The following is a 14556-nucleotide window of genomic DNA, read 5'->3' as shown; positions in this document are numbered from 1 at the left end:
CTATTTGCGTGAACGATAAAAAATCCTGTTATAACTATTATATCTTCAAGAGTTACACATGATTTTATCTCAAATTCAAGTGATCGATTCGTTCCATCAGTCTGAAGTCTCGAGTATGCAGTTCGTAAAGCTTTCTCGAGCTATAATTTCCGAAGCTGAACCCACGTTGTAAAGTTAATAAATTTAAGCACCTTAAAATGCATAGTGCCTTAAAAAAAAAAAGTTTACACAACGTAACACAATCTGATCTTCTGCTCGACGTAGGTGTAGGAATAGTCAATTATCCTGTTCGTGCTGAACGGATTCAATTTATCGAACAACTTAATCGAACTCTCCAAAGCCAATATCTTTAACATTAAACAATTCGAATTTACACCTCTGGAAATACGATTCGTTCATCCTTGTATACTTTTACAAACAGCATAAAATCTACAATTTTATGAGAAATATTATCTTTTCATTGGTTTATACATGAACTTTGCTATTCTATAGTTTACGTGTATTACTATGCTCGTAGCCATTGCGATGGCTGATAAGAAAATCATAATACGTAATATAATATTCGATTGCATATTAAAATCAATATCTGTTCATCGTGCGGAGTTGAAAGGCTTGGTGTCCATTAACATAGATATCGTACATCGAGACAGTAACAAGCGTTTGTGATTCTCGCGTATCATCGCCGTGCTATCTGGCGTGCGATCGAAAACACGCAATGGGCACAAATCCGCGATGGTGATTTCGCGGATGTAGACGTACGACGTCTGGCATTCGAGGGAACATCGGCGGGCGGCGGGTGGGCAAGTAACTTTCAAACTAAAGCAAAACGTGCGGTTGGTAAGTAGCGAGAAGAACGACCGGGAGGATGTAACGCGCGCGGCAGCAATGCGGAGGAAAGGTAACGGGGAATCGGGTGGAAATGAAACGGAGAAGCAAAGTAGAGAGTAGGAAGAGAGTAAGAACGAAGGAAAAAAGCAAGAGAGTAACAGAGAGAGCCGCGGGAGGAAGGGGGAGAGCGAGAGAGAGAAAGAGAGAGAGAGAGAGAGAGACAGAGAGAGAGAGACGGGGAGAACGAGAAATGAGAAGAGAGCGAGCGGGAAACAAGAGAGCGAGAAAGAGAGGTTGAGATATGCGAGGAGGTAGGATCGTAGAGGTAACATCGTAGCTGCGAGACCTGATCCCAAAGGTAGGAGGACGCGGGTTGTGGCCGAGGCCAGTCCATCGCGGGCCCTCCTCTCGACCGAACACGCGCTTTACTTTCTGCCCGCTCGTTCAAATTCCCATGCGCGCGCGACGCGCTGCTCGTCGAACTCTCTGCGAGCAACTCGTTGAACCCTCCGGTCTCCCGGTGGCTGGCTCCCCATGACAGGAACTCGTAGCCGGCGATCGCAGTGCCGTTGGTTATAGTGCAGATGGTGGTGGTGGTGGTGGTGGTGGTGATGGTGGTGGTGGTTGTGGTGGTGGTGGTGGTGGTGGTGATGGTGGTGGTGGTGATGGTGGTGGTGGTGGTGGTGCCAGTAGTGGTGGTGGCGGTGGTTACCTTGAGCACCAGGTTGTATCGCACACCTTGCACAGTTACCCTCTGTTCCAGTTCTCGCACGCGTGCCGGTGTTGTGCACGCGACACGATACAAACGGATCGACGATTATACGATCCCACGATCCGATGATCAGTCTATAACCACGTTCGTACATTAAAAATCGTTCGACAGGCACACTCTTTTTTTCGTATCACCCGAACACTCTCTCTGCTCGTCGGGAGAATTTTTGTCGTCTGAAAAAAAGGTTTATCGATCTCTCGGAGGCGATGACATTTCTCTCGTGTGGATGGACGATGAATAACGACGCGCAACGAACGATACAATCTTGAGGCGGTGACGCGTGAAGAAAGATGACGGTTCTCGCGAACGTCGAGCTGCGGAGCGCAGGAGACGATCTCAATTGCTGAAATCTGGATCATACTGTTGGCCGCGAGGCGATCGAGGACATTGCCTCGATTTGAACGCTAATGAAACGAACATCGACCAGCGATCGCCGATGCCGGTTGCGCACTCGGATACGAAAACCGAGGGTTGCCGATCGTACGAAGAGGGAACGCCGGACAGGAAGTGGAGCGCAGAGGAGCTTCACAAGGGATATTCTTCGCGCGGCTTTGTTCGCGACGTGGTGCTCCAAGTCGACGAGGCGCGGATTCAAAAGGACTGACACGGCGGAACAATAAGACAACGAGACAATAAGAACCGGTAGCCAGAGCTCCTCTCGTCGGGAGGGTGCTCTTTGAGCACTGGAATTCTCTCTCGTTCGAGCCAGAGGCGAACGAGTAGCGCGCTCGGGCGATTGCCGAAGAAGAAGAAGAGTAACCGCGAAGCGAACACGTCTCTTTCTCTCTCGTGACTGTCGGACGATCGATCACCGGTTTTTGCAGTTTACGCGATCTCGCTGGCGCGATCTCCGCCGGCGAAGGAGAGGATCGTTAAGCGTTTTGCGCGCGGGGGAGTGATGATGATGAACCAAGCGATAAGTTCCCTCTGCATCGAAATCGTTAACGAGACGACGACGAGGATCTCCGCGGCGATGACAATCGGCCGACATTCTCGCGTGAGACGGCAAAAGATCGTCGTTCCTCGACGATAGCGCGTCGCGTGAGCTTGCGTATATCTGCGATCTTGGGAGCTCGGATATATATTAAGTACGCCGCGTCGATAATGACGGTACTTCATTATCTTTTTAATTGGTATCTATTTGCTAACGAGACCTCGCGCGCGCGATCGTCGTTCGCTCGTTAGGATAACCGATCCACCGTTTCTTCTAAAGATAAACGCGTTACCGGCTCGGGATAGCGGACTTTCTAGAGATCGAGTCGGTTGCCGATCGCGCCTCTCATTAAAGTGAATCGAGTAAATCTTACTTAAGGCTACATTCCACCGATACCGCCGGCAATAACCGCCGTTTCGAAAATGGACGCGGTGCACTCGCACGACGACTCCGTTACCTTCGTCATCGCTGTGGGACTGTGACCACCCGCTGATCGAATTTACGGATCGCGCGCGAGCCCTCTGCGAGGTCCGGTCTCAATTATCACCGATGGAAGTACCACACCCGTGGCACACGATACGCGATCGATGTGCACGATTCGAAGATACATTTGCGAGAGACGAATCGTTCAGCCGCTTAGTCATCGTCGACGAGAAGGTGAGGACGCCGCCTTTCGGGAAAAGAATATTTGGAGACCGTAAACACACTCGCGCGGCACGGCACGGTACGACCGTAAAGTTTTAAAACGCGCGCAAACACTTTAAGAATAATCCAAATGTTGGCTCTGCAGTTCGGCTCTTTCGCACCTGCCCGGTGCACGCGGGGCTTTGTGTTCGCTATGAGGTGCTAACGAGAACGCAGAGTGATTACAGTGATTGAAATCGCAACGAGGAACTTCTCACGACGTCGCTCGAAGCAGGTGTTGGATAAACATCCAAGACATTAGACAAAAGTTTCATGTTGTAAAATATCGTTGTAAATATCACGATGTCCGACAACACACGAGCCTGTTGAGTGTGAGAGAGAGAGAGAGAGAGAGAGAGAGAGAGACCGTGCTCGCCGAGCGGTAACGGAGACTGCACACGCACCACGAGATCTCACATGATTCGACTTGACAACGGAACAGGGTCGATCCCAGTTCCGAACGATCAACTTCCGGTGAGCGTCGTTCATCCGCTGATCGCGGAAGCGTAAAACTTTGTCGCGTGCACATCCGCTTTTTACATTCAATAACAACAAGGTGATTGTGATGTAAGAGATGCGTCGCGGTGATATCGCGACAATCGCGATAGCCCTTCTCATTCTTGGGCAGATCCAGGAGCCACAGCGATCGAGGTGAGAAAACAGTTACATTTACGATACTACAAAAGGGAACAATGATTTTGACTGAAACATTTGAAAATTTAACTAGAAAATAATCTGAAAGTAATTTTGTTGGGTCATCCAAATAATTATGTACGAGATTCAAGTGTAACGAGTCATACTGCAAAAACACTTTTGACGTTCTAACAACAAGCTTGAGCGTCCTACATGATTATTTGGATAATTCAATAAAATTATTTTTACACATCTACCTAAATTTTTAGGTACTTTAACAAAAATCTTCTTTCCATGTAAATATTGAATTAAAATCAATAATAAATACAATAATTACGCCAATAGTACGTAACCTTTCGATTACAGCAATTACATTTAAACTCAAAGCAAAAATTCTTCAATGATTGTACAATTTTTATTTATATGCTCGATGAGATTCTAAATTATAGTAAAACAAATTTTAAAGCTAGCTCTTATATGTATGCCTGTATTCAGGTCAGACCTTATACTTAAGGCTTCCTTAAATTTATCTTTAGATGCTCAGTAGCCAATGAAATAATTCGTAGAGCATCTGAAGATAAATGTAAAGAAGCCTTAAATGTAAGGCCTGACTATGAACACGGGCATTAATCGCCGTAAAAAAAAAAAAAAAGAGTTTACCTCCAAATAGGACAATTTAGAATTTATATTAGGTTATAATTTTCGCAGCTATAATTGAAGATTTTATAACTATATTTTATAAATAAATATATTTTCTTACGCATGAAATGCGGCATCAGAAATTATTAATCAACTCTCGCGTTGAGACACTAATAGATTTATTATACTTGCTCAGAGTTTTGTCATTTCTCAAAACCTTTATGTTAATCACTTTAATAATATCACTTTAATAATAGAATCGCAGGTTTGCGTCGATATAGAAGTCAGAAATCGCGAATGACGACGCGAAAAAAAGCTTTAACAAATAATCGATTTACTAACGATGCATTTCCATTTTATCTACCGATAATCTCAAAGAGACAACTTGTAAGAAAGCTGTCAACGTTCCTCGATTATACTGCGCGGCAAGTGAAAATGTTAATCGATAGTCGCTCGAGGCTAGAGCGCATACGCAAATTGCAGCGTCGATTACGATCGCTATTTCGCCGAGGTAACGAGCAAAGGGATCGGAAGGGAGATTCTCGCGAGGTCGCAATACGCGTGACTCGGACACGTGCTGGAAGCCCGTCATACCGCGTCAAAACCGAATGTCCGCGCCGACTTCGCGATAAAGTCCGACGACCATAATCGTTCTATGCACGCGACGACGTTGTATCTTTTGTTGGAAGATAAAGACGAAAAAAAATCCCAAAACACTCAATTGATCTCTTGAAAAAAGAAACCTCTTTCCAAAAAAAAAAAAAGGAACCTTTATATATGCCAAATGCATTAAAAAAACAATGCATAAAAAAAAAGTATCGAATATTACTTCCTTCCTAAAATGAAAAACATTAATTTTCTTAATAAATATAATTATTGAAAAATATAATTCTTCAAAAATGGATACGAAAATATTAGTAATTAGCCAAGTATCTGAAAAAGACCTCGAAAATTGGACACGTTGTAGATTCGAATAATAATCCCTATACGGCTCAATCGGTCAAGATTGATGGCGATTAACAGAGCTGATAGGAATTTCCTCGGCCACTTAATACCCGGTTACATAAACACACTAATGATTTAATATGCACAAGAACGGCCGTCATTCAGAGCTAATTACGGGCGTCGAACGAAATGAAACGTTTATGTAATGCGCCGCGTAACGCGTGATTGCGGACCGACCGAATTTAATGTTATATCCGTACGAAATGACCACGGAAAGTGCTTGTTGTGTTTTACGAGCCGCTTGGCTACCAGCCGCGCCACATAATGAGCGCGCTAAGTGGATGAATGAAGCGACGATGCGACAGAGATTAAGGCCGATTGGACTATCATCGTCGCACGACGGAAACGAGATCATTTCGTCGGTGCGACTGACTAAAGCCCACCTCACACATTCGTGGTGGGAATAAAATCGTAAACGATAAAGTGAAGAAGAACGGCAGAATTAAGCTCAATATAATTACAACGGTGAACTGTACAGCTGCATAATTTCCCGATAGCCTTTTAAACATTTTCTTTTTTTGACGAAATAATCGGTGATACTTACCGGAAAAAGAAAAAAATAAAAAGAAGAAACGTTCGATTAAACTTTTAATAAACGCTATGTTTTGACACGCTCTGTCTGAGACAGGATCTGTCGTCTTGTTAAACACGTTGCAGATTATCAGAAATTAATGATGCAAGACAGAATGGTGAACGATATACAGATATCGTTGCACATCGTGTCCTCGCACAGATATCGCGTTTATTTTCAGAAATCTAACATGACAGCTTTTTAGCTGATTAAAAAAGCAATCACCGTTTTCAAAGTTATTCGTGCTTAAACTGGAAACGACATGTTTACGAATCACGAGCTTGTTGTTTTATATTTGTTACAGAAATTATTGTACGACAAATTACTAAAATTTTAATTTTGTTGTCCTAAATATGTAATTGCCCTTCATTGAGGAAAAAAATGATTGTAATTATCATAATTTAACTATAATTTATAGTTATTATCTTTTTGGTAGAACTATAAATTAGTACTAACATTATAGTAGTAATAACTATAAAAACGGAATTCCTAACCATAATTATTTCAGCATGCAATTATAGCCATAAATACCAAATACCTTTGTCTCTGTGTCTGTAGCTATAATCCTTAAAAAAATAATTAAAAAATATTCCGACTGGATTACAATATAGCATTCTTGAATTGATAATAATGCTCTTTTCGTAAATATTAGATATGATATAAGATCGCTGCTATGAGGAGGGGCTGCTATAAAGACAGTAATCTTTCTCATCGCAACTGACGGCCATCCATTATCATCTATCGCGTCTCGAAATCCTATCGATAAAAGTGGATCCCGGCACTTAAACGTGCGATATACTTAACGAAACGTCAGGTATCAATCTAAATTACGATTTCCAAGTGATCGTACGCGAGAAGCGTAATATGCAGGTGTAGAAGGGTCCTCATCGATCACAGAGAGATATAGCCCTGAGCAGGATTCCCCCGTTAATCCGATGCGTTCACATGATATATATTATAGGAATAGAATCAAGTCTTTACAGACTTCCCAATACCGATGTAACAAATGTTTGAATCTCAACAGTCCATATTTTTTGAATCGAAGCTAATAACAAGTTACATGGGATCGAAGATAATAAGTGATCCTTCCTCTCTAAAAGAGATCCGTTCTCTAATTTTCATAAAACTTGAGATATTTTTCTAGAGAGATAAATGCTATCTAATACGAAAACACACAAAAATGTATACATAATAAAATAACGTAATAGTAATATAATAATAATAATTCAGCATATACAAAAAGGGGACTAGATTTACACTATCCTTAACCGCCTCATCCATCCACATCTTTCACGAGTGCATTACTTAAACTTACAATATTCTACCACCTATCTTTCTATTCATCTAATTATTCTTTTTCTTTTTCTTAATTTTAGCTTTCTATCTTTCTTATTCTATATCATCTTCCTCACAGCCTGATATTATAATTTCATAACTCTTGCATTTCTTTTTATATTATTTTATCACAACTACGCACAATTTCTTGCAACGTTCAATCCGCATTTATATACAATATTATGTACTTATATACAAAAAAATATATTATATTATATGTATACAGGGTGTTAATTAAGTAGGTTGCCATACTCAACAGAGAGCGATTCTTTGATTTATTTCAAGTAAAAAAAGTCCATATAAACGTGTGTTCTAAACGGCTTAGTTTCCGAAATACAGGTGAATGTTCGCAAATGTTTGACGAAACGGTAAAGATATCCGTTGGAGATATCTTCCTGCCTTGCAGGAATAAATATGCCTTGCTTCACATGAGTTACCATTCGCACAACCGTAAACAAAGTGACAAAGTCAAAGCCGAAGCCTCCCAGATCATCGGACTTAAATCCTTTGAACTATTTCCTTTGGGGGCATCTACAATCATTGGTTTATACCACCCCAATTGAGAATGATTTGAGGAATCGAATAGTTGCTTCATGCGAGGCATACCTGGTATCTTTGAGCGTGATACGTCGATCTTTGAGAAGAAGGCTCGATGGATGTATCATGGCGCAAGGTGGACATATTTTCAACAATTCATCTAATTGTTTTATTTCATCAGAAGAACTGTGTGAAGCCTGTTTTGACTGGCTTCAGCTGTATTTCTTTTAAATAAACCGTTTAGGACACACGTTTGTATGGGCTTCTTTACTTGAAATAAACCAAAGAATCGGTCGAGTATGGCAACACACTTGACTAACACTCTGTATGTATACCTGTATGAAATATAGCTATGTTTTGAAAGAAGCGCCTCCACACGTCGCGACAGACCTGTTGACGTTTACAAATAGCTGTGAAAGGGCTCGTACATTTTAAGCACCAGTAGGCGTACGTGTCACTTTCCGGGATCTCTCGCGACCGGGACACATGTCGGATTCTATCGGTGCAGCAAGCGATCCACAGAGCGCGTAACGAGAATCGCCGATCGTTTGTCTTCCAGCGCGACGGCGTGGAAATTGAACGATCACATCGCAACCCAGGCCGAGCCGAGAAGAACGTACGTTAGATCGGATTTAATATATTTATGATAATGGTTACACGTCGTTCGCGATGCGTGACGTTCACGTATATCCTTTCGTTCCAGTCCGCCGGATACTTTAACGCGATGCGCCCGTTTTTTTTCTTCCCTCCCGCGGCTCGCCGCTACAGCTATTTGTTTAATATATCGGTCGATGTCGCGATTAATCGGCGCGCGCGATTTAGCGATAATGAATCCGTGGCGAAGCGGTATTGACGTGTAATTGTGTGTGTGTGTGTGTGTGTGTGTAACGAGAATTCTGTCCCGTCGGATTCATTCAATTATGAATATCCATCTCATGCAGCGCGCTCGATGGTCTTCAACGAAACCCTCGAGACAAAACAATTTAGTATCTGTTTAACACAATATATTTCGTGACGACTACACGCTTCTAGTGGCGCGTCGATGCACATCGAGCCGCAGCCGGTCCCTTGCATCGCTCTCGCAGCAAGTGAAAGGGTGACGAGGGGGATGAGGAGGAGGAGGAGGAGGAGGGGGGAGTGGGGGAGAGACAGAGAGGGATTAAATTAAGATCCGACAGTGTTAAGGTAAGCCCGGGCTCCGGGCCGAAGTGGCCTCCCGTGGCGAGGATAGTGGTAATACCATTCGGTGAGTTCGGTTCGGTAGTAGAATTCTGTCTTCATCCGGTGCCGATGGTAGATGCACTGGCGCTTATTACGGTTCGCGCATACAGATGTACCAATTCGCGTGTGAAAAAAAAAAAGGAGGGAATTCAAGAAGAAATATCCCTCGTCCTGGAGCTGTTCTGAGTTCGGGCTCGGACTAAAGACCCGAGACCGGGGATAATGGTCACAAAAAAGCAGTGTGCAACACATATTTGCGCTGACTCAGCAATGACCATCGACGGCGCTACAAAGAGCTCGCCAGCGGCTAAGGTTTGCTAAACAGTCCGCGTGAAATAATTGAAAGAAATTCACCCTTTACTTCAAAATATTGAATTGAATTGACTGGCATTGTAATCGATTAAATGAAATTTGAAATGATTAATTCGCTTGTGTATGCGGCATATAATGAATTAAGTTGTAATAAATCGTAATAGTTTCAAATAATTACAATGATCCAATGATTCGATATATTTATGTAATAAACTTCTATAATTAGTAAATATAAATTTTATCAATTTTTAATTTCTTGGTCCTTAGTATGATCGAGAAAGAAATTTTTGAACTACATGATTATATATTAGAGCGCCATTGAGAATAGAAATAGCGACGGTAATTGTTGGATGTGATTTTCGCATCTATTTGCATCTTATCTCGCCGTGTCAGTGGAAACTTATCGCAGTCATTCTATAAGACGTAAAACTGCCTACAAACTCTCGCAGTATCATTGGATTTAGGACCTTTATCACGTACTTTCACAATGCTGATATAACAAATTTGTTGAGGAAGACGAGCGACATGGGTTTCTGTCTCTTCAGAAGATATTTCTGCTTTATATTTCATTCATTGATCAAATATAAAATTTGCAAAAATATTTTTTTCTTTATTATTTATTTATGATAAATAAGAGATGTTGTGTCAAATAAAAAAAAAAATAATCTCTCGAAATGTCAAACTATGTCGAAAAGAGAAGTAAATAATATCTGTCTAAATATCTATCTAATCCCAAGATCGCGAATAAGATTATTCTTTAAGATACACATTATTTCATATGAAATGTATTAAATTATGCACAAAGAAACACACAAAACACGCACATTGTACCAGTCAATTCTTCTGTGGAATTCTTTAGGACGATACGCACAAAAATCGAGCGGAGCATGTTTAAGGAATTGTGAAAGAATGGAAGAAAGGAGCATTCGAGGGGATAGAGGCTGGTACGGGCGGGGGTGAAAAAGTTTCGACGAAGATCCAATTAAAATAACCAGTAGTCAGGAGATGTCGGTCGAAAGAGGTATAACAAGAGGAGCGAAAAAGAGAAAGACAAAGGGCGAAACGAGGAGTTGCGGTTACATAAAGGGCTCGTTTTCTGGGAGGAGAAAGGTGGGCGAGGGTATACAAAGCGGCATTAAAATATTTCTAAATGCCTGTGACAGAAGGTCGAGGAGCCGATAGATCGACAAACTGCCTCGGTATTTGCCGCGCACGATCACGACTCGACTGTAGAAAGGTTGAAGCCTTTTGTAATAAATTGTCGCCTTTACGCGACAGTACGCGAGTTAGTAGCTGCCTATATTAACTTCAATAAATAAAATCTCCCTGTCTGCTCTTGTCTTCGCGTAGTATAGAAGTATAAAATTCACAAGTGGATGGCACAGCGCGATTAAGAATCCATTATAAATTCTGTCTAAATAGAGAAGCATCGAAGGTATCAGACAAATATTTTTAACGATCACGAGATAAAAATTATGTAATCTTATTTTTTATAATTATATAACTTATCAATCTAATTTTATAATTAAATAATTCATTTAATTTTGTAATTAATTCGTGATGAAATTTTCAATTTTTAATCACAAAAATAAAATATTTAATATAATATATCGATTTATTTTTTAGAAATTAACAAAATATTAATTTGGTCTTGATGATCATTAAATGAACTATCAAGAGATTTATCCGCAGAAACTTGCGAAATTTTATTTCTGGAAATTATCATTATGATAAACGTAGCAGCATCACTGCTATAAGCGCGATCACGATTCATATCCTTATTAGCCCCATTTCTTGTACATGAACATTAATAGACGACAACACGGATGCACGCCCGCGATAAACATATCTTCGTTGCATAAAAGACCGCCGACTGATCGAAGCGAGATAAAAATGATGCGTCGACATGACGATTTGAAGGCAATTACATCGCCTGAGGAATCGAAAGTGATTACGAGTTACGCGATTGATCACATATAATCATGCGATCATAATCAAGAAGCATACGTGCGATTTAGACGTGCCTAAGAAATATTAATGCAATAGAAAACTGAATGCGGTAGTTTCTTTCGTAAAGTATAGCGTCACGTCCATTGTAATTTATATTAAAAACTCACGCGGAGAGATATATAAGTGAAATCGTTTCGGTGAAATATTTGAAAATTTAGCTCTAAATGCAGATCTGAATATTATTTTGTTGGTGAGTATTATTGGATTGTCTAAATTATTATGTAGAAGCGTAAATACCGGCAAAAATTTTGACATTCTATCAACCAGCTTGGCGTCCTATATTATTATTTTGATGGTAATAAAATTAATTAATCTAACAAAATTATTCTCAGATCTGTATCTGGCTAAATTTTTAGATACTTTAACACAACTGTTGTTTCTGTCATGAACAATTTCGAAATACGGCCATCATAGACTGACGAGAACAATTCATGATAGAGGGATGAAAAGAAGAAAAAAAGGAATCGCGTTTCTTCTTCGCGATCACGAGAAGAGGAACATGCGCGGCGTAAAGGGCGTGTTTCTTCATTCCGGATGGTATATGATCAACCATGAGCAATTTGCCAGGGTAGACGAAGCTATTTACATTTAAACTGGCGAACGTTTAAGTATCCTAGCGGACCATGCGTGTAACAGTCGACCAAAAATAAGCGACTGGTAATCGGGAGGATGTTATAATTACATACTCTGCCTCTGTATCAACGAGCCAATAAGCTGATAAAACTTAAAGGTCATTATTTACGTGATATTTCGATTAGGGTCTATAGAGTGGTACACAGTGCGAAAATTATATGCGCGCGATGGAAAATACTGTCTATTTTCGTAACATGAAAAGCATCGACACTCGGCACTCGATTACAAATTCATAGAAAATTATGCTAATGATGTGATCGAGCGAAATCACTTGGAGGACCGATCAATTTCGATCCTAGGATTTTCCTAACGGTTAGCCTCGGCAAAAAGGATTATACCGACCAACTTTCCCGCCGCGTATTCTATTAGCGGGGGCTAAGGTGTGTACGTTCATCGTAGATCGCACGCACAGGCTTTTCGAAGTGACAAAAGTTTAATGTATTCAAACTTAAAGCGCAACACGTTTCGGTCGATTACAACCGAGCGCGCCGGATAGAGAGAATGCGCCACCGGATAATCACTATAATCCACGCTTTCATTATAATTATCACCGTTTTATTACGACAGATACTCTACCGAGCGAATGGACGACCGAGCGAGGCAAGCTATCCCTAGCTCGGCACGATCGTTAAGTGCACCAAATCTAATTAACTTTAATCCGTCGTAATTACATCGACAGCCGGTCATTACCGATTTGAAACGGCACGGCGTGGCGCGTTTTACGGCCATTTTCGTTTGTTTGCCCGATCGCTTACGGTAATAACACCTTCGACCGAACGTATCGCGTATGTTTTCATGAAATCAATGTAAACTTTTACAACAAGCTGAATGCGCCGGCGCCATTACGATCTAATTAATTTTGAAAGTCGCAACAGGATAAACAAGATATAGATTTTCTTTTTAATTTGATAAGCGAGAAATTGATTTCAAAAACTCGATTAGGGGACGCTTAAAGAATATGTTTTTAATATATTGTTTAAAGGATTTTTTTGTTATTCTTTTTAACAACTAGTTCTATATCGCTGACACTGTTGACGTATCTTCTACAATCAACAATCTCGTGTATAAGGACAAAATGGGGAAGCCGACCGATAAATCTTTAGGCGCCAGGCTTGAGATTTTCGCCACCTCTCTGCGTGTCAAACCTTTCCTAATACAAAAACACTTTCGGCACTACCTGCCTAAGAGATCAGATTTCGAAGATACCTACGTTAACAGTCTGGATAATAAAATACCTGCTTTCGATTTTTGGGATCCCTAAAATAATAATACTAATAATGCTTTATGCATTTGATATGCATTATTAGGTGATTATCAAACAAAAAAAAATAAAAAAAAATTAATTTATTAATTCACTTACTGCATAATAATAGCACCGAAAAAAAGAACAAAAATTACCCAATTAATATATCGCTTCTGTCGGTTATATTATCAGTAACGCTTGCAATTTTTCTTAATAATATTCCATCACAAAATAATATTCTTCCATTGATGGAAAAATAAATTTCATCGGCAGAACCGAATGGTACAGGATGAGATCATGTTTTTCCTTGATTGGCTCGGTTTTAGCGTTGCGAGGGAGAGAAAGAACCGGGAAAGAACCAGGAAAAAAACTCGAGAAAGAATGGGAACGAAAAATGTTTCTCCCAACGCTTTGAGGGAAAGGACCCACCGTATTTTCTTTATTTTTTTACATATTTTATACAACATTGATGACAATAGCGATACTATCAATTAATACGAATCAACGCGTATCATTATCTTAACTATCTATAGTATCTACAATACTTATATCTATGGTTGTAACGCATATCTTCAAGTATTAACTACTAAAATTTTTTTTTAATTTCTCATTTATTTTATGTTACTCTTTGTTCCACACAATTTGGTGTACGTATGTATTATACATATTATGTTAAGAGAAAGTTTTTTATATTTTTATTTAATATATAGCAACTTGTTTCTTTAACTTAATCTAATTAACTTATACTGTAAAAGCATATACTGGGTGTTTTTCAACAACATACACACAGTGTAACACTGTGTCTTACACAAAGTGTTCCAACTATGACACAGCGTTACACTGCTCGACACTGTAAAAAGCTAAGTATAATAAGCGTGTAAAATACGTCTATATTACCAACTTTTCAAAAAGTTATTTGAGTACGGTAGCCGTACTTATTTTGCAATAAAACTTTCAAAAATTGCCAATTCTGAAAAAAATTATAACTTAAGTCTAAATAAAAATCATAAATCTATTATTGACACGCTAAATATAATTGTAAGAATAAGAATGGAAGACTACGATGCATTCTCTGGTTTTACACTATGAAACTAAACTGCGTTTCAACGAGTATCTTATACACAAATAATGTTCTATGTCCTAGAAAATAGTCACTATTGTTACTATTATTATTTCTTCCTTTTTATTGTAAGCTGTTA

The 14556-nt window shown here is 40.0% G+C and overlaps 1 protein-coding gene across 2 annotated transcripts in view; it reads left to right on the top strand.

Moving 5' to 3' along the window:
• Positions 1-1758: 1758 nt before the first annotated feature.
• Positions 1759-14556, top strand: part of LOC108749396 (protein Wnt-7b) — a 49315-nt gene continuing 36517 nt past the window's right edge. The window contains exon 1 of one of the 2 annotated variants that reach the window (XM_018488066.1): positions 1759-3869. In XM_018488066.1, coding sequence (XP_018343568.1) covers positions 3793-3869 — 77 coding nt within the window. In that variant the 5' untranslated portion in view covers positions 1759-3792. The remainder of the gene's footprint in view (positions 3870-14556) is intronic. The other variant, XM_018488065.1, reaches the window with a different exon arrangement.

The sequence above is a fragment of the Trachymyrmex septentrionalis genome, unplaced genomic scaffold (genome assembly GCF_001594115.1).
Source record: "Trachymyrmex septentrionalis isolate Tsep2-gDNA-1 unplaced genomic scaffold, Tsep1.0 scaffold29, whole genome shotgun sequence".
Classification (NCBI taxonomy): domain Eukaryota; kingdom Metazoa; phylum Arthropoda; class Insecta; order Hymenoptera; family Formicidae; genus Trachymyrmex; species Trachymyrmex septentrionalis.
The sequence above is the reverse complement of the archived record's forward strand: the minus strand, read 5'-3'. Positions and strand labels throughout refer to the sequence as shown.